Raw genomic sequence first — 24,827 nt, 5'->3', positions numbered from 1 at the left:
CGTGAATGTTTCTGATCTTGGAAAGGTTAATGGCTGTATCTACATTCACGGCGCCTCGGTGTGGCCAAGCAGAGACTAAAAGTCGAGGTGTAAAGCTGGTGGTAAAATCCTTACCACGGGCATTCTGCTTTTCTGATATTAAAAGCAGTTCAATAATTGGTATAAACTTGCGCACATCGTTAAACGCCTACACGTTGTAGCATTTCAGTTACTGGCTTGTGGCAGATACATAAAAAGAACGGCACAGTGGCTAAGTAAGTAAGTAAGTAAGTAAGTAAGTAAGTAAGAAAGTTAGTTACAGCCACGGCCACACTGCCTCGGGGCCCCATTCAATTGGATGGGTTTTCCTAAAAGCGCTACCGATGTCTAACCGCTAGATGGCGGTCGTGACTACGTACTGAGAAATATTTTGTCAGTTCGAAATATTGTAAAAAATAAACTGACTTAAAATATGGAACAGAAAAAAAATATTGTTACACTCGCTGAACAGCCTCCCTCTGTGTTGGTGGAGTAAAGAAGTCTCTTGGTTGGAAGAATATAAGTGAAAGGGGGCTCTTTACTCACTCCTTCACTCTCCCACCTCTGTGCCCTCCTGAGAGTGAAATGAGGGAGAAAGGGAGGCCTCCTATTCTCTGAACAGCCTCTGTATGTGCTGAAAGGGATGCTCTGTACTCACTGAACAGCATCTCTATGATCTGTTAAGCAAATATAAAAAAACACACTTCTCTGTTCAACCAGCACAGAGCAGAGGGAGGCTGTTGAGAGAGCAGAAGAGCCTCCCTTTATCTTTGTCTACTCCACCAGTACAGAAGAAGGCTGTTCAGTATATCCTTTTCAAGCGCAGAGGTTAAAAAAAAAAGTATTACCCTAAGGGCACAAGAAGTGAAATTCAGACACAGCCTGCACATTGATTTTTGGGTGTGGTTTGTATTACTCAACACTGCAGCCACGAGATGAGATAATTTGACTAACAAAACCATTCCATGAAGCTTACCTGTCCTGCTATTCCATTCGCTACACATGAGCAGTCTTAAATAAACAGTTTTAAACGCCTGGCACAACAGTAGGACAACGCTCTCAGTTACCATGCCTTACACAGGGCAACTGGTAAACCTGCACGTTGCTAGATAACTTGATCAGCGTCTTCTGGGCCATAATACTAGCTGAAAGCATGTCAGTCAATCGGGGAAGAATCTGGTTAGTTAATGAGAGGAAATAAGCTGTTTTAATGGAGCAATTCCACCCTCCGGGAGACCTAGGTAGTGCAAGAATATTTGAAAGCATGGCTTGCAAACAGAAATTTCTTGAACCTAGTATATAGCAGATTATATAATGTATTGAAGTAACAATATCAAACTACCCATGTCTTATGATGTACTGTTCTGTGTATACTGTTGATATATATATCAAAGGCAACACAGATGACCTAGGAAGTGTAACGTATTTCCTGAAAGCATGAAACCCAAGATGTTTTTTTTTTTTTTTTAACCCAGTGAGTACCAGCTGTCTGTTTTAACATGAGAAGACCTGTGTAGCAAATGCAGTGCAAAACAGGTACGATTTATTAGGCTGTGTTACTCTATAGTTCAATAGGAATGCACGGCAAGCTGAAACTTGTGTTCTTCGCTCTGAACTTAAGTGACTCAAAGGCTAAAGTGCTTTAATCTCTGTGTCTCTCATCCCTCCTGCCTGAAAATGAGACAGCGACACACGCACACAGATTCGTTATTTTCCTTTGTTTTCTGTCATCTGCAGAGATCAAAGCTTGGCTTGTTTGCATTTGGGGGCTAAACGACTAGTAATTTTTTTGTGTCTGTTTGAGTGTGCTGTTCAAATAAGGTTCGATGTCAAAGATTAATAGTACATTCTAGTCACCTCACAGCACTTTGCATTTGAGAAAGTACAGAGAACGAGACTGATCTGATCTATGAGGAGGCTGATCAATCTTCAGCCTAGAAAAAGGAATTACATTTTCTTAAAGAATTAGTCTGCGTTGTTTTGACTTTGAGTTCAGGGGCTGCTCTTCAGCTGTAGCTGTGCTGCCATAGACACGCGCAACACAGGATAGACCAGCCAGTGTCAGTATATTAAATATCGCGTGCACAGCTACTGTACTGCCAGCAAAACAAACTTGATCAAAAGTGGCAGACCACTAGATGGCGCTGCTGGCTCTTACTGCTAAGACACCTTGTCTGATCTAGCCTGGGTTACACATGTCTATGGCAGGCAGCTAGAACTGTAGAGCAGCTCTTGAAAACACACTCAAAGCAATGATGACAAACTAGAAAGGCAGAGTATTGGAGTAACTGCACTCAGAACGATTACAAGCATCACAAAGCTGCAAGGGGGGGGCGTGCTGATAACACTGATTTGCATGTAATTGACACAAGCAGCAGCCTCGGGGTCTGGCCTGGTCAGTGCTTCTTCCCAGCTTGAGATCTGCTATGACGTCAGAGTTGTGCAGCAGCAGGGTCAGGCCAGTCCATGAGAGTATGGTTACCCAAACATGTTAGTGCAGTACCACTGACCCGACTTGACAAAGTTGTGAGACCAATTAGCTGCTTGGAACCGGACGAGTTACTGAAGTGCCCATCGGCCCCCTAAATCTTCTTCATCTTAGACTGTGAATAAACTGGAGTGTGGTTAATTGTAGCTGCAGTCAGCGTGCATTTAATCACAGCTTCATCACTCGGCCTCTCCCTCTTTCCAGCATTCCACTGTACAATAAATACAAGCAGCAGAGCTTCACTGTGTGTCGATGACAAGCAGCTACACGCTGCGGTGATCAGAGTGCGCTTTCACAACGTGCAGCACTCCACGTACCTCTCTGGAACAGAGTTCCTGTAAAGGACAGTGCCTCTTTCATCCATACCCACTAAACAATCACCAGCGTTGAATTGAGCACTGCTATGAAAACCCTCCAATACCATGACAAACATCTCAACCTGAAGTCTTTCTCACTGTCTTCAAGTGGAAGACAGTGAGAAAGAGTTCTAGTTGAAACATGTATGTGAACAACGTGTCTTCTTACCAACGTGTCTTTCTGCTCCTGGTTTCTGCGCTTAATTGGTTCAGGTTAACTTTGTCAGTTCCTTTTAAGATTTTAAAGATTTCCATCAGCCAATTTTGTGACCTCAAAACTGAGGCAGCTGGGGCTGCAGGCATTGCAGTGATCAACCCTAGTGCTAGCATCGATCACAATAGTGTTTATAACGCAGTTTACTTTGCTGCTATGCTGTACATGTACAGTACATGGTGAGAATTAAAAGGATAACAAAACCTGTAAGCTTTCACATTGTTCATGGTGGTGTATCCGAGAGCTTCACGCGCTGTTACAGTACTGTACAGCAGGGGTTTAAAACCATGGGGAACTTCTAAGGGTCCCAGAGAGTACGCAGGAAGACTCAAGAGGTTTCAACAATAACCAAAGGGATATTATTATGGGCTTGTAGCCATTGGTAGAACAGGACCATGGTTTGCTAACTATACCCTTCCCAAATGATCTTCAATGGCAATGCAGACAGACAGTGGCACTACAGTTGCAATAATGGACTTTACTAAGAGACAATATCAGATAATGCATAATGTGTGCAATATTTATAATGTTCTTTTTTTTTTTTGTAAATATAGTTAGTTTAGCATTACTGTACCTTTTAAATATGTTTTTATAATAAATTAAATATATTAAACTGTAGCTAACACACACAATAATCGCCTAAGCCGCACAACCGACCCATCCCCCGCTCCTTACCCGTTCCGCACATTCCAGTAACCTAACAAAAGTAATCCCGCTTCAGAAAACCTGTGAAAGAACAAGTTCGAATTCAAACCTCAACCGAAAAAAAAAATATATATATATATATCATAAAAGCGTGTTATTAAAAAACATATAATTCAAATAAAAGGTCTGGAATTGTTAAGTTGTAAAACTTTTGTTTGAGTCTTCCTCTGGGTGTATCAATGCGCAATTGCGATCCGCCTACGTTTCACAAAAAAAAAAAAAAAAAAAAAAAAAAAAAAAAAAAAAAACGGGTGAATCAAGTTAAAAAAAAAAAAAAAAAAAGTTTGTGTGGCAAAAAAAAAAAAAAAAAAAAAAAAAAAACACAAAAAAATACGTTCGTTTTCTTTTCCGCACGGATTTTTAAACTTTAAACTTTTTACTTTGCAATTAGCAAAACAGAAACTGAAAATAAAGTAACGTGGGTTTTTTTTTTTTTTTGTGCAATACACGGATTACAAAAAAAACATCTTCAGGTTTTGGACACAGCATAAAGAAACCGAGATGGATCGGATCAAAATCAAAGCAGCGACGGGATCAGATAGTAACGCTTTTAACTTTTTATAATAAAACATATTTTAGTTGACACGGGAAGAGTTATAAGTTACAAGGTATGTTTGTTTAAAACTGCCGGTATTGTTGCCCATTGTGTGCGTTTATTTTTTTTTCTCCTTTGTTTTGTATTTTTACGACACAGGCGCAAAGAACCGACCTAGAGACATTTTTATATGTTTTATTATACAGTATAACGCATTATAACTGAAATTAGGGAAATACAGAAACTGCCTGATGCTGTTACAGAACAACTGCTTTACATTTTAAAACTATATTGTCGTTTTTTCTTTTTAAATTATTACTTTTCTTGCTTATTATTATTATTATTATTATTATTATTATTATTATTATTATTCTTATGTTAGAATACAAATATTGAACGGTGTTGTCATTATTATTATTATTATTATTATTATTATTATTATTATTATTATTATTATTATTATTATTATTTAAAAATACACATACTGTGGGATTCGGTAATATTTCGTTACAATACAAAAATTCAATGGATCGTTTGGGAAGCAAACTTCTTGAAAAGTTAAAACTGACCGACTCTGGCAGCGTTAAATTCAATAGAAAGAAAGACGACTCTTGTAATCATGCGCAAAACACGGCCAACGCCAAACCGGCCAGTAAAACAGAGAGGGGACCCCCAGCGTCTACTCAGGAGGAACTGCCCGGCTTGAACAGAGGGACCACCGGTGTGTATCAGCAACTCGTCCCGGGCAATGCGCAGCCGGCCCCTGCGGCTTCACTTGAGGCCTGCTCGGGAACCGGTCTCCGGTGCTCCCTGAGGCGGCCGCCTCTGACCCGGGACAGCCCCAGTGTGGATGCTAACACTGGGGAGTATGCAGTGGTTGAATACGGCCGTGGAGCGGCCATTGACCCACCAAGGGGTTACTTGCTGGAAGCACGACACAGCGCCGGTTTGCAACTAGCAGACTCTAACATTGGGAAGGACTTCAGTGTCCAGGACAATGAGTTTGAGCGGTTGAGCTGCAGGCGGCGCTATTCTCTGGAAATCCAGCAGCTGATGCAGCAGCAGCAGCAGCACTTAGCAGGTTTGAATCACCGTTTCAGTGGCAGCGAGTTTTATGAGTCGCCCACACCCATTGGGGAGCGACCCAAGCGGCTCTCCTTGCAGGAGTCTCCAACGAAACGCTTCAGCAGTGGCAGCGACTTTTCGGACAGGCACAGCTTTTTATCCCCGCCGCAGTCGCGGCTAGACCCCGGCCCAATTCCAAGTTATTACCCCCCACCTTACAACAACGCTGGGAGCGGCAGCAACCCGGGCTTGAGTCCCCGTTCCTCTTACAGTCTCTACGAGTCCATACTGACCAGTCCGCGATCCAGCTTTGCCAGCACGGCCAGCGGGGGGGACTCCCGGACAAGTGTCAACTTCGAGAGCTGTTCGAGCAGCAACCGGACCAGCGGCATCAGCATGGGCTACGACTCGAGGTACGGCTTCGGGGGATCGAGCACGGAGAGCCCGCAGTTAAGTGCCGGCCTGCAACAACTGCATCTGGGTTGTCAGTTCTACCACAGCCCGCGCTCCAGCATGGTCGTCGCAGCAGCAGCAGCAGGGGCGAGCGCCCGAGGCGGGTCGTCAGTTAATTACAACCCACCGGCATGTTGGGGAGCAGACTTTGAGGTCGGAGCCGCTTTTAGGCACCAGCAACGGGGGCTGTATCATGTGGGAAGCCCGGATAATCGTCACTCATACCCTCCTGCTCTTGGTAGTCCAGCGGCGGCAAGTTTCTTCGAAAGGGACATGGCTCGCCGCTCCGTTACCGGTTACCCTCAAGAGCAAGCCCGCAGCTCAGCCGGGGCCCGTTACCAAGAAGAGCTGGCGTACCTGCTGAGTCGAGAGCGCTGGTTAAAGGAACACGCCATCAAGGGCGCCTCTGTTAGTGGGACTCTGGCTCAAGAAGCACAGGTGCCCACTGATATTCCAGCCGGAGCCCAGAATACCCACAGTGCCCCCCCTGCTGCTGCACAGGCCAGCAAGCAACAGGGCGCTCTCGTCCACCAGGTCAGTTCCGCCCGGGTGAGCCACACTCTCACCCGGCCCCAGGAGCAACCGACGCGGGGTCAGCCAGGACGAGAGCCGGGGGAGTCGAAAGAGGAATATTTCGGTGAGTAGTTGTTGTGTTTTTTTTTAAATTATTTTCTGTAATATATATATTTACTAATTATAATAACTTTCATATATAATTGCTTAGTAAAAAATAAATAAAATAGGGTGACCAATAATAGAATTTAGGTCATGGGATTCAGTTTGAGTTCTGCGATCTGATTGGCTGGGAGGAGTCAGTGCCTTTTTGTGGCCCAGTCTGGCTTGAAAAATGAAATTTCTGGAACACTAAATCTGCCTTTTTATGTATGTTAATCATTGGATGGTTGTTGTGTGCAGTTCCAGTGATACAGCCTTGTTGAAATTTGGCCGTAGAGCCTGGCTCTAACTGCAGTCTCACTTGTTGACTTTGCACAGACAGTAATTTATTAGGGTTCAAAACTCCCACTATCCCTGCTGCACCCAGTCCTGGCTTTCAGAACTCAATGAAGTCTATTATTGAAACGATCAGGAGCCAGGAGTTTGAGCAATCGCACCTCCAATAGTAACCCTTCTGAGATGTAACTTATACATGTTGTGTGAGAAGCGTGACCAGTTCATTCATATTTAGAAGATTGCTTAAACTCCTGGCACCTTCTTAATGAAACCGAAGACTGTGTGCAGGGCTTTTCTGTCACAGCCAGTGGAAATTACACTGTGATTGCACATACTATCACATGAAAAGCAAGCTGTGTCCCGTAGCTCATGTTAGCAGGATTCTTCTCGCACTCATGTGATCAAAACAAAGGTGTGTTAAACATTTCAGCCAAAAAACACTGCTGGGGTGAAATGGCCAGTGAAGTAAAGCAGTAATATACTTCCAGGAAGGCAAGGCAGGTACATGGAGCTTTGAGACCCATGTATGGGGTTTTCAATTAGTTTTGAAGTATGTGGCACTTACAAGGTAGTAGGGGCACCAATGTCATTGAGGTGCATTGGCCCGTTTTTGCATTGGGGGTCATTCCATACCAAGTCAACCAGAGCAGATGCCCAACCATTTCAGAACCATTTCTAGAAAAATTCACCTCTGGGCTGTGACATGGCAAAGGTCAACCTGAAGTGAACAAGTGACCCTGACTAGAAAAATCACCCTGGGCTCAACTTGGACGCTACCATCGTGTGTACCACCTCGTTCAACTCGTGATGAAGAGGGCTTTCGAGAAAAAAATACCAGGAGCACTTAACTCCCTTTTCTTGGCAAGTTGCGGGATGAGGGGTCAGCCCAACCCTTTACCCTGTAGGGCATGGGGGTTCTAATATGTTAGTATTGCTATAGAACCTTAGGGACCACTCTTCCAAATTTTCTGAAATGCTTTTGGTTTCAGGTCCCCCCCCCCACTGGTCATTAACCCCCTCTGATATTTGAATTTTTGGTATTTCTACCAAGTTTAGGCCAAAATAACTTGCCGGGGGGGTCAAAAAAAAATCATCCAAAGATATTTTTGGATAGATGTTGATGAGATCTACAAGAGTCAAGCAAAACATTTTGGTATCTGCGGATTTTGTATTTTGGGCAGATTTTTGAAGTTGCGTTTGTCATGCATTCGAGCATTGCTTATGGCCTCTTTGGTGAGAGTACCACATAACCCTAACTGAAGTGGTGGAGTTCTTCAGTTTTGCATTGTCTGGGGTTAGATCTAGGTGACAGGGTGTGCTTCCAGTGGCACTGGCATGGAGGGGTTATGAACTTGTGTGTGGATCTTAGATTTCTTTGTTACAGTGACTCATTTGAAGCTACCAATTGATAGAAAACACAAAAAATAGATTACAATGGTAAACTTAAGGAACTTGTGGAGTTAACGACTTCCGCGTCACTAGACTTTCACATCTACTCCTACTAGAATCAAACTAAAAATCTCACAAAAGGAAAGGATCTTAAACATTTTAAAAGTTGCACGCAGAATGTGGTTGGTTAACAGCTGCTATAGAAACCACACATCACAAACTTCAGTAATCATCAAAGTTAAAATGATTGTAGGTATGAACTGGGACCGGGAGCGAGATTTTCGAAACAGTGTTCTTCTCTTTCCTTGTGGTTTTTCTCCAACAAAAGAAAACTTTTTTTTTTTTTTTTTTTTATAGGGTGTGGTGCCAACCTAGGGGGATAATTGACTGATTGGCCAACCATTCACAAGAAAGCCATTTGCTGCATTCTCATACTGGCCAATCAGTAAATTAAGCCTCTTGGGCAGGCACAGCTGACAGTCTCTGGAGTTGAAGGTGTTTTCTTTGATATAGGTGGCGCACTGATAACTGGTTTAGTACAGGTGCAGTGATTTGCCTTTCTTCCTAAGTACCAGTAGTTCCTAATCGTGACATTGTGCTGGATATTGTAATGGCTTGGAACACTGATGGACCAATCGGCATGCAGCAGGGTCAGGCAGGCCAAGGGTGACTTCAGAATCAGAGAACAAGTTCATTCGAGTCACAAGTCTGTGAAACCGGCGATTACCTGCCACTGAAATACAAGCTCAGCTAAATGCTACTAGAAGTACAGATGTTTCAACATCAGCTGTTCAGAGGAGATTGCGTGAAGCTGGCCTAACTGGAAGAATTGCTGCAAAGAAACCATTGTTAAGCGTGCAGAATAAGAAGAGACTTGCCTGGGCCAAAAAACACAGAAACTGGACGTTTGAGGAGTGGAAGTCGGTCTTATGGACCGATGAGTCAAAATTTGAAATATTTGGGTCCAACCGCCGAGTATTTGTAAGACGCAGAGAGGGTGAGCGCATGAGTTCTGCATGTGTGGTTCCCACTGTCAAGCAGTGAGGAGGCAGTGTCATGGTCTGGGGTTGCTTTGCTGGTGACAGAGTTGGTGATCTTTACCAAGTCCATGGCAAGCTCAACCAGCATGGCTATCATAGCATATTTAAGAGGCATGCCATTCCATCAGGATTACGGCTAGTTGGGCAGTCCTTCATTCTTCAGCAAGATAATGACCCGAAACACACCTCAGAGTTGTGCAAGAACTATCTGGCGAAGAAGGAAAGTGAAGCACAACTCAATCTAATGACCTGGCCTGCCCAGTCTCCACACCTCAATCCCATAGAACTTGTATGAGACGAACTGGACAGAAGAGTCAAAGCAAAGCTACCCACAAGTGTCCTGCATCTCTGGGAATTGCTGCTGGGAAGACATGTCGGGTGATTTCCTGCTGAAGCTTGTTAACCGAATGCCTCGTGTTCGTGAGGCTGTTATTAGGCTATTTTGAGGAATCTAAGCTTTAGAGACAATTTTCAATTTTCTTGAACGTTGCTTTGATACTCCTTATGTTTTGTATATTGTAACGTGTTTTCATTTTCAAGTATTTACAGAAAGGTATACGATGTAAAACATTGTTAATTGTGAAAAAAACCTTGTTTCCAGCAAGTGTACTCAAACTTTTGACTGGTACTGTGTGTGTGTGTGTATGTATATATATGTATGTATATATGTATGTGTATATATATATATATATATATATATATATATATATATACTTAATATATAAAGTAAGTTCAATGTTGAAATGTGTTAGAAAACATGTATTTGTCAGTTTATGAATGAAGAGGGCGATGTTCCCAGAAAACTAAAGACATTTTAGTTTAACTAAAGTTGAAGTAGTTCACTCAGAGATGGTAATCTTTCGAAATGTCCACTAGGGGCTGGGAGGCACTTGAACTTGTCTCTCACAGGGTTAAATAGCTCACTGTAGGAGCAGCTCAAGTTAAGCTGTCTCCAATCTGCTAATCAAGGAACATATTTGAAAGGGTTCTTTGTGCTCCTTGTTGGCAAGTCAGAGATGGTTTGGAGACTTGTGTGTCGACTGGGTGAAAGGTGAACAGTTAAATGTGGAAAAGGAGAATTATTTTGTTTGGAAAAGTAACCCAGTAGGAGTGTGTATTGTTGTGTGTGTGTGTGTGTGTGTGTGGCAGGATATATATATAATATATATATATACACACACACACACACTGTATTCAAGTAGGTGCCGCTCTCTAATTAAAGACGCCCTCATATTGACGCCGCATTCATATATCAGCTTTATAATAGAGGCCGCCCTCGAATAAACGCCGCTATCAATAAAGAAACGTTAATGTATTTTTTTCTCCCTCTACTAAAAAACAACACACACACAGAGTAAACAAATAAACGTTATGTACTGATTGTAACCTTAATCTAGCACGTACACACACACGGTAAGCACGTTACAGTTCTAAAAGAAAATGGAAGATAAACTGTGTACAGAACAGCAGTCCTTCTGAAGATCTTATAGGTGGTTTTGTTGCTTTGTTCAATTGTAATTCCCGTCCTCAGTCCTGTACAAATAAAAACAATGAGCTTACTATCTATGAGAAGATGTAGGTTTGGTTTGTCTTGCAGAGAAATTACAAATAAACAAGTTAGTGAGGAAAACAAATAACCGAGTAGGATATATTGTAGTTTTTACAGAAATCAAACTGATATTCTGAAGTGCAGAAAAACATCTGCGTCGCATTTGTATTTAACTGCCACACTAGCATTGTCCCGCCCCTTAACAAACAATTCACACTCCTGATTCGCTGGTACAGTACTCCCCTGACCTTCCAACTCCCACCTAATAGGCTTTCAGTAACTATCGCCAGTAAATGTGCTGTAGTCAAAGTAGGTTAGCCACACACGCTGCTGCATACAGGTAGGCTGCCATATTATAGAAAATAAGCAACCGCGATACTTAAAAAATGTCATGAATCATGTAATAGAATATTGCAGCTTTTGAAAATCATAGTATTTTAATAAAGGTCGCCCTCGTATAATGGCCACCCTCTTAAGAGCTGCCTCTGCCTCCACCACCTCCACCAGCAGAGGGTGAATGCCTGCTGGTATCACTTCCCCCTCCATCACGAGGAGAGGAGCTGGAGCTGCGTCTGCCTCCACCTCCATCAGGGGGAGAGGAGCAGGAGCTGCCTCTCCCTGCACCAGAAGGACCAGGACTAGATGCTGAAGGTCCTCAGCAGCCCTTGCATAGGCTGTGAAGGAAGCACGGGGAAGAACCGTCCGGCCACAGTGGCCGAGAAGAGGGCCAACACCCGCACCCCAGCTTGTCCTGACTCCCAGCCTCACTTTGCCCAAGGATGCCTGCCTCACTTTGCCCAAGGATGCCTGCCTCACTTTGCCCAAGGATGCCTGCCTCACTTTGCCCAAGGATGCCTGCCTCGCTTTGCCCAAGGATGCCTGCCTCGCTTCGCCCAAGGATGCCTGCCTCGCTTCGCCCAAGGATGCCTGCCTCGCTTCGCCCAAGGATGCCTGCCTCGCTTTGCCCAAGGATGCCTGCCTCGCTTTGCCCAAGGATGCCTGCCTGGCATCGCCTGGGGTTGCCTGGTGCTCCGCATCGCCTGGGGTCGCTGGAACTACTTCGCCAGGGGTTGCAGTCAGCGCTGCTTGGCCGCAGGGTTCAGTGTGGCTGGAGCCCCACCAGAGGGAGCTGCTGGCTATGAAAAAGGGGGGAGAGGTCAGGAGACCACCTTCTCCCACAGCAGTTTCGCTGCAGGAGTTCTGGGGGCTGGAGTCCCCCCAGAGGGAGCTGCCGACTATAAAGGGGGGAGAGGTCAGGAGACCACCTTCCCCCGCAGCAGTTTCACTGCCGGAGGTCTGGAGACCACCAACCCCAGCAGCTTTTCCGCTGCTGGACTTGCCCCGGCTGAAGGAGTCAGTCTGGGACCTGTCAGCACATCTGCTGACAGCCGCACCATTGGCAGCATATCCTCTGCCAGTGGTACAGCGGGAGGAGAGATTCGCTCCAGTGTCAGCACGTCTGCTGACAGCATGGCCAGTAGCAGCCTGGCTACTGGCAACATTGCCACCCATCAACCCCTTAAAGTCCCTGTTCTTGGCCCAGGACTTTGAGCGAAACTTTTGCGATTTTAAGGGGGGAGGTGGCCATTGAAGCCATATGTGCTTTGCACGGGGGGGGGGGGGGGGGGGGGGGGGTGGCATAATGTGGGTTTCACGGGCGGGCACGTATTTTGTGTTATATGTTGTATGTTAATGTTGGTGTATAGTCATTGGTACACGGGATATAAACAGGTCTGTGTAACAAGAGTGTTTAAAATGTATATTTGTATTTAGGCACGAGGATTGCACAGGACTTCACGTGCAAGTAAAAAGTAATAATATGTGAGCTCGGGGAATTGCACTTTATTAATTCACGTGCAGTTGTACCGAGACTCCAATTGAATGATTGATTAGCAGTCAAGTCATGGTACAGCTGCATAAAAGCAGTGTGTTTTCACTCACTCGTGGTTGTGTGTTCGGTGAGTGGAGTGGAGAGGAGATAATTAAGAATGAGAAAACGAAACAAAGTAATATATATAACCGTTGTTTTCACTCATCTTGTTTGTTAATCCACTGTTTGTGTAAGTGTTAGTCTGTTTTGTTTGTCTGTTTATTTTGGCCTCACGTGCCGTGTGCTGCTTTTGTTACAACCTTTTTATTTACTGTTCTGTTCACTCATTAAACGCTGAGCGAAACCATTCGCTCAGCTCCACCAAACTCCACCTCTGTCTGTCGTTTATTTCCTGGTCTGACGTCCCCCACTGCGGCTGGCTTTGTGACAGTGTCTTATTAAACTCCTAGTAAAACCACGAATGTACGAAACTGCTCTGCAGCGGGGGATCTTATTTCTATCGTTGCTACAATCACCCTACACAGCGCCCCCCCCCCCACACCCCATGATTGAACATGATCAGAATGATTAATCATTTGCAGTCCATTTATTCAGGGCTTGTCAGGTGCTTCAGGTCCAATTTATTTTCACATGCCCTGTTTAAAATATTTTTTTCTGAGTAAAATAGGTTTTAAACACATTCCATGGCAAAATGACATCAGGACGGCATCTCCAGCCAAGCCCCAACCCTTGTTCACTGTATTTTTCACACCTCTTTATAGACGTGCCTACTGATAAATCCTCTCCTGATCACTATTTTTATCACCAAACTCCTCAATAATTCGATCCCAGTCATTATTTTATTACTATAACATCTCGGCCATTTAATGGTTTTCTCTGGTTTTTCCAGAGAAAAAATGACTGGAGACCTGTGCTTGACGTCTTTTTAATGATGTGGGATAGGGTCCGACATCGGCCTGGAAAGGGAAAATCGTAATGTCGGACCTGGTCCAACATAGGACCGCAAAGGGTTAAACAGCATAGGTGAAACAAACTAACCGATACAAGCCACCTTGAGATAAAAAAAAAAAATGTTGAAATGGCTGTATCACATCGATATCAGGGTCTACTATTATAACTTCAGTGTGGTTCAACCGTGACTGTCTGCGTGTGAGTGCTGGTGAGCAGGAAGCTGGGAGGAGGGTAGGAGTGTGCTGGGCACACATACTCCATGCAGGCAGTGATGGGCTCCCTAGTTGGCACACCGCACAACTGGAACAAGCCTGGGCTTGAGCCTGGCTCCAGAGAGAGAATTCCCGGCAGGAATCAGGAGAGCGTGAGGGGGAGAAACCAACCACGCTGCAGGTTTTACTTTGAATATGTTTATAAAACTCAATTTCCTCTCGTTTTTAAAACTCCTCACTTCCCTTAAAAGTTTTCCATAGTAGCATTGCCTGCTGTGTGCTGGGCAGAGCCTCGCTGGGCCGTGCTGTACACAGCAATGCTGGCTGTGTTGCTCATTGTACTCCTGTGCTCGGTGGATTGAGGCCTTGTCGTGTCTTCTTTGCAGGGACGTGTATGAAGTGTAACAAGCGGGTGTACGGAGCAGACAATGCCTGTCAAGCGCTGGACAGTTTATTTCACACGCGGTGTTTCGTCTGCAGCTCCTGTGGTGAGTATGGCGTGGGAGCGATGGCACAGTGGGGGGGGGGGGGGGTGGGGGGGGTGGGGGTTTTTATTGTCAACTTTATTTGTTAATAAAACAAAATTTTTTGTAAAAAAGATTTAAATAACCAAGGTTTGAAGGTTGGTAACTTTCCAACCATCCCTAACAGTTTTGGACTCCCCAAAAACCACACACCACCTGGTGGGTGGGTGGGTGGTGGTGGGTGGATGTGTCGTGGGTGTGGGGTGTTGTGGATGTGTGTTGTGGGTGTGGTGTGTTGTGGATGGGTGATGGTGGGTGTGTGTTGTGGATGCGTTGTCTGGGTGATGTGTGGTGGATGTGTTTGTGGGTGTGGGGGGTTGTGGATGGGTGATGGTGGCTGGGTGTGTTGTGTGTGTTGTGGGGTGTGTTGTGGATGGGTGATGGTGGGTGTGTGTTGTGTGTGGTGTGTTGTGGATGGGTGATGGTGGGTGGATGTGTTGTGGATGGGTGATGGTGGGTGGATGTGTTGTGTGGGCGTTGTGGATGGGTGATGGTGGGTGTGTGTTGTGTGTATGTGGGTTTGTTGTGGATGGGTGATGGTGGGTGGATGTGTTGTGGGTGGGGGTTGTGGATGGGTGATGGTGGTGGATGTGTTGTGTGGTGTGGGTGGGTGTTGTGGATGGTTGTGTTGTGGTGGGTGTGTGTGTGTTGTGTGGTGTGTTGTGGGTGTGTGTTGTGGGTGTGGTGTTGTTGGGTGGGTGGGTGTGTGTTGTGGGTGTGGTGTGTTGTGGATGGGTGATGGTGTGTGTTGTGTTGTGTGTTGTGGTGTGTGTTGTGGATGGGTGATGGTGGGTGTGTGTGTTGTGTGTATGGTGTGTTGTGGGTGTGTTGTGGATGTGTGTGGTGGTTGTGGATGGTGTGGTTTGTTGTGGATGGGTGATGGTTGTGGATGCGTTGTGGATGGGTGATGGTGGGTGGATGTGTTGTGGGTGTGGTGTGTGTGTGGGTGTGGTGTGGTGTGTGTGTGTGTTGGTGGGTGTGTGTTGTGGGTGGGTGTGGTGGATGTGTGTGTTGTGTGGTGTGTTGTGGATGGGTGATGGTGGGTGGGTGTGTTGTGGATGTGGATGGTGGATGTGTGTGGTGGGTGTGTTGTGGGTGGGGGTGATGTTGTGGGTGGGTGTGTTGTGGATGGGTGTGTTGTGGATGGATGTGATGTGTATGTGGGTGGGTTGTGGATGGGTGATGGTGGGTGGATGTGTGTGTGATGGGTGGATGTGTTGTGGGTGTGGTGTGGTTGTGGATGTGTTGTGTGTATGTGGTTTGTTGTGGATGGGTGATGGTGGGTGTTGTGTGTGTTGTGGGTGTGGTGTGTTGTGGATGTGTGTTGTGGGTGTGGTTTGTTGTGGATGGGTGATGGTGAGGTGGATGTGTGTGTGTGGGTGGTGGGTGGATGTGTTGTGGGTGTGGTGTGTTGTGGATGTGTGTTGTGGGTGTGGTTTGTTGTGGATGGGTGATGGTAGGTGGATGTGTTGTGGATGGGTGATGGTGGGTGGATGTGTTGTGGGTGTGGTGTGTTGTGGATGTGTGTTGTGGGTGTGGTTTGTTGTGGATGGGTGATGGTGGGTGTGATGTGTTGTGGATGGGTGATGGTGGGTGTTGTTGTGGGTGATGGTGTGTTGTGGGTGTGGGTGTGTGTGATGGGTGTGGTGTTGTGGGTGTGTGTTGTGGATGGGTGATGGTGGGTGGTGTGTTGTGGGTGTGGTGATGGTGGGTGTTGGTGTGTGGTGTGTGTGTGGTGGGTTGTGGTGGGTGTGAACTGTTGTGATGTGTTGTGGTGGTTGTGTGGTGTTGTGTTGTGGTGTGTGACCCACTACCACCCCTTGTGTTGGGGTTGTGGATGTGTGATTGTGGTGTGATGTGTTGGTGGGTGTGGTGTTGTGGTGGTGCTGATGTTGTGGACCTTGTTGGTGGGGTGGGTTGTGGATGGGTTGATGGTGGTGGTGTGTGGGGTTTGTGGGTGTGGGGGTTTGTTGTGGATGCTTGTGTTGTGGTGTGATGTGGTGGTGTTGTGTTTGGGTGTGGTGGTGTTGTGGATGTGTTGTTTGTGTGGTGTGTTGTTGCCTGGTGGATGGGGTGCTGGTGTGGTGTGTTGTGTTGTGGGGTGGGTGTTGTGGGTGTGGGGGGTTGTGGGTGTGTGTTGTGGGTGTGGTGTGTTGTGGATGTGTGATGTGGGGTGGGTTGTGGATGGGTGATGGTGTGTGGTGTGTGTTGTGTGGTGTGGATGTGTTGTGGATGGTGTGTTGTGGATGTGTGTTGTGGGTGTGGTTTGTTGTGGATGGGTGATGGTGGGTGGATGTGTTGTGGGTGTGGTGTGTTGTGGGTGTGTGTTGTGGGTGTGGTGTGTTGTGGGTGTGTGTTGTGGGTGTGGTGTGTTGTGGATGGGTGATGGTGGGTGGATGTGTTGTGGGTGTGGTGTGTTGGGTGGGTGGTGTGTTGTGGGTGTGGGGGGTTGTGGATGTGTGTTGTGGGTGTGGTTTGTTGTGGATGTGGGGTGGTGATGGGTGTAGGTGGATGTGTTGTGGATGGGTGATGGTGGGTGTCATGGTGAGCTGCTTTCATTTAACGTTGTTTGTCCTTTCTCATTATTTCTCGATCTTTCATCCATTAGTTGTTACTTTCCTTCATTCTTTCTATCTTTCAGTGACACTGAGAGCTAAGTAGCAGGTCACTATTCGACATGAATCAAAATGCATATTACAGTACTGAAGGGCTAGTGAGTAAGATAGAACAATAATGCTCTGATTAGTTAACTCAGTGAGTGGAGGGAGCATGTGTCCAAACCAGCCACAAATCCCACTTATGATTCCTGGTCTACATTGTAATACACTAAAGCAAAGCACCCTTATAAACGTTTACTACACTGTTTTTGCATTTTTCCCATGTTAATACTATGCATTTACCATAGTTTACAATGCTTTTTTTATGCTTCCAATACCTCTCTGTGCTTTTACCATGCTTGCACTGTGCTTTATTACACTTCACTATGCTTGCACTGTGCTTTATTACACTTCACCATGCCTGCACTTTATTACACTTCGCTATGCTTTCACTGTGCTTTATTACACTTTTCCATGCTTGTACTGTGCTTTATTACACTTCACTATGCTTGCACTGTGCTTTATTACACTTCACCATGCTTGCACTTTATTACACTTCGCTGTGCTTTCACTGTGCTTTATTACACTTCACCATGCTTGCACTGTGCTTTATTACACTTCACTGTGCTTTCACTGTGCTTTATTACACTTCACCATGCTTGCACTGTGCTTTATTACACTTCACTGTGCTTTCACTGTGCTTTATTACACTTCACCATGCTTGCACTGTGCTTTATTACACTTCGCTGTGCTTTCACTGTGCTTTATTACACTTCACCATGCTTGCTCTGTGCTTTATTACACTTCACTGTGCTTTCACTGTGCTTTATTACACTTACCATGCTTTCACTGTGCTTTAATTACCTTCACCATCTTGCTCTGTGCGTATATACACTTCCCTGTGCTTTCACGGTGCGTTAATTACACTTCACCATTGCTTTCCACTGTGCTTTTACACGCACTGTGCTTTCACTGTGCTTTATTACACTTCACAATGCTTGCACTGTGCTTTATTACACTTCACAATGCTTGCACTGTGCTTTATTACACTTCACCATGCTTGCACTGTGCTTTATTACACTTTGCTGTGCTTTTACTGTGGGAGGCTTTTCTAAGGATGTCCCCATTCTGTTTTCTCTCTCTCTCTTTCTCTCTCAGGCAGGACATTACGAGGGAAAGCCTTCTACAATGTGAACGGGTCAGTCTATTGCGAAGAGGATTACATGGTAAAAACAGCAAAGCCTGACCTCTCTGTATGTAAAAGCTGGGCCAGCAGAGTTAAAGATCTACAAATACATGTACTGAAATAAACCTAATAAATCCCATGACAAAGGTTTTGCCATTGATAAAGACTTGGAGATTTGCCATTGTAATTTATTACGTTTCTTAGTATTTAAGAATTGAGCACTACTGAGTGTTTTCATAGTTAGGGGGTTCAAATGGGGTTCAAATGTTACATGATGTGACTGGAATGAGGAAGGATGTTCAGTTCCCCGGCACTTGGGATTCTCCAGACAAGTCAAAGCAGCACAAAGCCGGAGAGGCAGTTCTATTGATAACTCCGTATCAAAGTAATGCAGAACCATGGGGCAATGCCTACAATTTCACTATCGATGTATTGGTGCATCGATTAATCAATGCTATGAAATGGATAAAAAAAAAACTAAAAAACCCTGCAGTAATACATATGGAGCTGCGGATTACTGTGTAACATTGCTAATAGCACTTTAAAAACTATTATGCATATTAAATTGATGACATCATTTTATGCATATAGTAATGTGTGTGTGGTGAATGTGTGTGTGTGTGTGTGTGTGTGTGTGTGTGTGTGTGTGTGTGTGTATTATATATATTATATATATTAAATAATTTAATTAAATTACAGTTTCAAAAGTCTTTTTTTTTTTTAACTACCGTAATCATGTTGATTTGTACCAGTTGGGGGGTCAAAGCAAAAAAAAAAAATGAATGGGGTTCAAATGAATAAATTTGTTTGAAGTTTTGCAGGGTGCCGTCTCATTAATTGGTCACGCAAATTAATTGTGTTACCGGAGTATCCCAAACATTACTCACTTTACTTTCTTGCCATCTTACCTGAGACAATAATCGGAAGGCACTGTAGCTCGGTCGATACAATTTGTAATTGTAGCACAACGCTCTTAACTAGCCCTGCACAGATGCAGTGCCATCAGTAAACACCTTAAACACTGCCTTAAAATATAACAAACCCCATTCAAGAGCAGTTAAAATGGCACTTGAGAAATCAGCTGGCTCTTCTTCAGCTGGGCTTGTATTTATGTGTTTTAGTTCTCTGGATTCCAGGAAGCTGCTGAGAAGTGCTGTGTGTGTGGGCATCTCATTCTAGAAAAGGTGAGCAGAGACACGAAAAAAACCCAACTACAGAATCAAAAAGGTCCTTGCAATCCTAACAAATACGAAACCAAGTCAAGCAGACGGACTTTTCGGCCAATAGTGCCACTGAAGAAGGTACTAGCTGAAATATCAGGGCTGGCACAGTTGAAAGGTCACGTTGTCACACGGTTGAATGGAATGAGTAAAGCTGTTCACAATCTAGCAGATTTAGGTAAATTACAGCTTCACTGTCAGGAGCCAGAGTGCGATGTTTCATGAACACGTCCTATTAATAAGACCTGCGACTCACAGGTGAGATGTATTCATGCTGTGATGTGAATCTGTTCATTCAGAGAATACTTACCAGGGGTCTGATTGTTCAAACTCCTGGCTAATAATAATAATAATAATAATAATAATAGACTTCATTGAGGGGAGTTCTGAACCCCAGGACTGAGTGCTGCAGCAGGGCTAGTGTGAGTTGCTAACTCTGTGATAACTCAATATTGCAGCAAAAACAACCACTTACACTGAAAACTGGCCATTTTACCCCTATACCAGCAATGGTGTGGGGGTAAAACAGATGGTTTTTAGTCCCAAACAACATGGTTTTACAAAACAACACAGTAGAGTGATTATTATTAATTAAAACTGACTTTTTGGACATTCACTTTGTCAGCTACACCACTCACCTCCTGACCGGCATGAATACAGAGAGATCAGATTGGAAAAAAAACAGAACAGACAGCAAACCTTGAAGTACACAGGCACAGCATGGTATTGCAAATGCTCCTTCTGGAGCTGGTTAAAATGACTTTTGGAGCTACTGTTGTAACTTTTTCTTTCTTTGGGTTCAGATTTTACAGGCTCTGGGGAACAGCTATCACCCTGGCTGTTTCCGCTGTGTCATCTGCAACAAAGCCCTCGATGGCGTTCCTTTCACTGTGGACTTCTCCAACAAGGTGTACTGTGTCACTGACTACCACAGGTAGCAATCCTGCTGAACTATATAACACTGTACAAAACTACAGCAGCTACCCAACATGGTGTCTGTATGAAGTTGTAATCTAATGCGCTGGCATTGCCTGCTGTGTGCTGGGTAGAGCCTTGCTGTGCTGTGCTGTACACAGGGCAATGCTGGCGGGACCGTACGATGTAAAACCCTGTACAGAACTACCCAACAATTCTATACATGGGAAAACACTCTAAACTTGGATTCAGAGGTCTTACTGTACCTTCCCGATTTGATCTTTTATAGATGGGTGCCCTCGTGTCTGATCTGTAAACTACTCCCACTCTGAACCAAGGTGCTAGCACCACCTACTGTATCATAAAAATATTACTTCAGTTTTTACATCTGTCTTTCTAGAGAACCGCTTGTCGGACCTTCTTTGGCACAAGACATTGAGAGTGTCAGAATCTGGGGGTGTGAATCTCACGCTTATCAACTTGTTCATGGTACAGACGAGTTTGATTTTATATTTATTTATTTTTAGGATATTCGCACCAAAATGTTCCTCCTGCGGTCAGCCTATTCTACCTGCAGGGGTAAGCATTTGCTCACTCTGGGTTTCTTCATTATAATATTCATATATTTGTTAATTATGATATCATTTACTGAAATATTTCTTTGACTCTGTAATTCTAGCTACAGTTTTAAATACAGTCTAATAGTTGGTTTAATAGGGGGATGTTTATTTAACCATTATTATTATTATTATTATTATTATTATTATTATTATTATTATTATTATTTCTGGGTTTAAACAATAATTAAACGAACCCCACATGTTTAAAATGGTTTTGTTTAATGTATGTTAAGTGTCAGGTGTCTCTCTCTGTCATGTTGGGATTGTGTTTCATTCTCTTGCACTCTATATATGATGGACCCTCCCTCTGCCCTCTCCCTGCACCTCAGTATCGTATGGTATTTCTCAGTTAATCTATGGTGTGTCGGGTGTCTCTGATAATATGTTTCTAAGTGTTGGGTGTCTCTCTCTATCATGTTGGGATTGTGTTTCATTCTCTTGCACTATTTGCTGTGGGAGGGGGGGGTCTGTCAGAGAATGAAGCACGGTTAGAGGGACCCACAGTAGTCAATAAATGTAAGTAAAAAAGATGAAACCTTGATATTAATACTTAATGTTTTATAGAACCTGGTGTTGTTTATGTTTGGAATGCTTTGTCGTTGACTGCCCCGACACAGTGTAGATCTACACTCCTCAGAGATATTATAAGGGTTGCTGCTGCTAATAGGATCCAATGGGGATGGGATTGTAATGTACTTTTACAAACTGAGAAAGGCTTCTAGTTCAACTCTCTTTCAGTATTACTATAATAAATGACCCTGATCATTGTTAAATAAACTGATCTCTGGTACCTCCAGGGGCAGGTTAAACCAAATTTATAAGATGGATTTTAATTACAATGATAAAATTGTTTTTTTTTTTTATATATAAGGAATCTCTATATATATATATATATATATATATATATATATATATATATATATATATAAACAATTTCGTAATCGTAATTATTTGTAGTCTGGATAAAAGTAATCCAGCAGCTACATTTTCTGAAAAAACTGATCAAAACAATTCAAATAAAAGTAATCTCGATCACAAAATATAGGGTTACAACATCCGTATCACGTTGATGTAGATTAAACGTTTTGAAAAACCAGCCCCTGGTGCGCCTGGAGTTGATCAGGTTTATAGTAGCTTCACGAACAGCAGTGCCCTCGCCTCCTCATCCTGTTTAAAGTAGCTTTACGAACAGCAGCGTCCTCGCCTCCTCATCCTGTTTAAAGTAGCTTTACGAACAGCAGCGTCCTCGCCTCCTCATCCTGTTTAAAGTAGCTTTACGAACAGCAGCGTCCTCGCCTCCTCACCTGTGTTCATTGTGTTTCCAGGGCTCGGAGGAAATATTCAGAGTGGTCTCCATGAATAAAGATTACCACTTCGAGTGCTACCACTGTGAGGTGAGACAGGGGCTTGAAGCCATTAATATAGCCAATGTACATTGCAACCAATGTCCTGATACAACCAATTTTCTACATGCTTCTGGACAAGTTTTATAGTCACTTATTGAAAATGAATTCTTATAATACGAATTCACTTAAATAATTTCCTGGTAGTGCAAATTATTTTGAATAAATAATTAATATGGGGTTGAAAAGTAACGTGATCGAATGGGACATGTTTCAAGTGCACTTCATTTGCAATGTATACCTTTTAAAAGTTCACGTACAGCTGTGTTTAATAAACTATAAAGCACTCTTGCATTTATAATGCTTTTCATTATTGTGTAATTTAAATTTGTTCCTGTAAATTCAATTGAAGCTGACAGTATGTATTCGTTGCACACTGATGATAATACAGATTACTGATGACACATTTTGGTACTGGACTGTTGAAATTTGTATTATTGAGAGGTGACCTGTATATTCAAATTTTGATGCTAAGAAATATCAAACCTTTTGTGCTTAATTGTGGCTGAATTTGAGAGGGTCTACCTAAATAGTGAGCCATATACAGGTAGACAAAAGTAAATTACTTAATTAAATCTGTTGTCATGAGTAAATGATTCATTCTTCATGGGAAAGTTCAGATAATCAATTCAAGGGTATAGACATAAACTCAGAGCCACGATACTCTCTCAACACTTGAAACTATAGTGTATTCTTAACAGGACTGTGGGACACGGCCTGCAGCTTTATTGAAACTAAACTCTTTTCAGAATGAGGTAAACTGACACAGACACCAAGAATAAATGATATCATAGTGTCAAAATGAACATGATTGTGGAGCACATTTTGACATCTCCTGTGTCTGTCTGCCTCTAGGACTGTGGGATGCAGCTGAGCGATAAGGAAGGTCAACAGTGCTTCCCATTGGAGGGACACCTGCTGTGTCACTGCTGTCACCTGAGGAGAGCCAGCGTGCAGCCACAAACACCTTCCCTCGGCTACAACCACTGAGGCCCTGGGGTTCCACCCTACCTTCCGTATGCACCTGCTATTCCTTCCCCTGGGAAAAGAACCTACAGGGACAGGCAAACAAACATAGTGTAAAACAGCTCTGATTCCCTACGGAACGAGCAGAGGAACAATCTTCTCTACAGCAGAAGGTGTTACTGGTTTCAGAACTTATTTATATAATAATAATTATATTAAAAATATATTTTTGTTCCCCATTACATTAAATATAAATCTGTCGGGAGTAGGAAACGAAAAGCACCTTGGTCCCCCCTCATTACAGAAAGAGTAGTAGAACAGGTGCAGTTGATTTCACACTTCATTCATACACTGGATTCCTTTGAATCTTTTTCAAATTGTGTCGTTTTATAAATTGTGTTATGTGAACAAATACAAACGTAGGCATTTTTGCCTCAAAATACATTTCAGTGCTTGTTACAAATACTGTGTGCCCCAGCACTACTTTATAAGAATTTCTAGAACGAGGAAAGGCCATTTGGCCCACCTATACTTGCTCACTTAATGCAAGCACAGACCATTAACGCTCAGGAGAAAACAAAAAAAACCCTAACCAGGTTAGCAAGGGAAATTAAACCTCTGGGAATCCGTGGCTAAACGGACCGCCCTTCCTCCAGACAGCTAGCTAAAGGTCTTATTGGTCACAGAGAGGGTTATACAGTATTGTTCATGACAGCATCCAGTCTATTCTTGAAGGATCAGATAGTCTCTGCTTCAACAGCAGCCGTTTCAATGGCTCACCACCCTTTCCGTGAAAAAGCTCCTTCTCCCTTCGGTTCTGAATGTGCCGCCCTTCAGCTTCTACCTGTGGCCCCTGGTTCTGTTTTGTGTGAAAAATAATTCTCAGCAGTTACTTGAACCCCTTGACAATTTTAACCCTTTGCGGTCCTATGCTTGACCGGGTCAGACATTACAATTTTCCCTTTCCGGTCTGGCATCATCAAAAAGACGTCAAGCGCAGGTCTCTAGTCATTTTTTTTCTCCGGGGAAAGCAGAGAAGACCTTTCAATAGCCGAGTGAGCCGAGAGAAGCCGGGAAAAAAAAAAGGGCCGGATCTGAGCAAAACACACAGCCTCAGCACCACCGCCATAAACAAACAAGGTCGCTGCTTCTGCACCCAGCGCTCAGAACATCACAGACACCTGCAGGGCTTTGAGATGTTACACTAATAAAATAATGACTTGGATCACGTTATTGAGGAGTTTGGTGATAAAACGAGTGATCAGGAGAGGATTTATCAGTGCGCACGTCTATAAAGAGGTGTGTGAAAAATACAGTCAACAAGGGGTGGGGCTTGGCTGGAGATGCAGTACTGAGTGTGCTGTTGATATGCAGGGCCTGTTAAACCTGTTTTACTTTGAATAAAATTACTTTTAAACGGCACGTGAAAATAAATTGGACCCGACGCGCCTGACAGGCTCTGAGTAAATGGACCATGAAGGGTTAAATACCTCCATTAAGTCCCTTTGGCTCTCCTCATTTCTAGGATATACAGATTCAGCTTTTTCAGTCTATTTTCATATGCCCTTCAATCCTGGGATTAATCGTGGTACTCTCTCCAATGCCTCAATGTCTTTCTTATGCTATAGGGACCAGAACT

General features: G+C 43.9%; 1 protein-coding gene across 3 annotated transcripts; it reads left to right on the top strand.

The window, feature by feature from the left end:
- Positions 1-4,735: 4,735 nt before the first annotated feature.
- Positions 4,736-23,831, top strand: LOC121305260 (LIM domain-containing protein ajuba-like). 3 transcript variants are annotated; one of them, XM_041236822.1, is made up of 8 exons: positions 4,736-6,471; positions 14,144-14,245; positions 18,037-18,104; positions 19,186-19,248; positions 20,088-20,218; positions 20,727-20,778; positions 22,145-22,213; positions 23,078-23,831. In XM_041236822.1, the coding sequence occupies exons 1-8, from the start codon at positions 4,842-4,844 to the stop codon at positions 23,210-23,212; spliced, it is 2,250 nt and encodes a 749-aa protein (XP_041092756.1). In that variant the 5' UTR covers positions 4,736-4,841; the 3' UTR covers positions 23,213-23,831. The 3 variants fall into 3 exon arrangements, with proteins under 3 accessions (XP_041092756.1, XP_041092755.1, XP_041092757.1); XM_041236821.1 differs by having other exon boundaries at positions 18,037-18,131; XM_041236823.1 differs by lacking the exon at positions 20,727-20,778 and adding an exon at positions 20,600-20,688 and having other exon boundaries at positions 18,037-18,131; positions 23,078-23,164.
- Positions 23,832-24,827: the final 996 nt, after the last annotated feature.

The sequence above is a fragment of the Polyodon spathula genome, chromosome 42, assembly GCF_017654505.1.
Source record: "Polyodon spathula isolate WHYD16114869_AA chromosome 42, ASM1765450v1, whole genome shotgun sequence".
Classification (NCBI taxonomy): Eukaryota; Metazoa; Chordata; class Actinopteri; order Acipenseriformes; family Polyodontidae; genus Polyodon; species Polyodon spathula.
The sequence above is the reverse complement of the archived record's forward strand: the minus strand, read 5'-3'. Positions and strand labels throughout refer to the sequence as shown.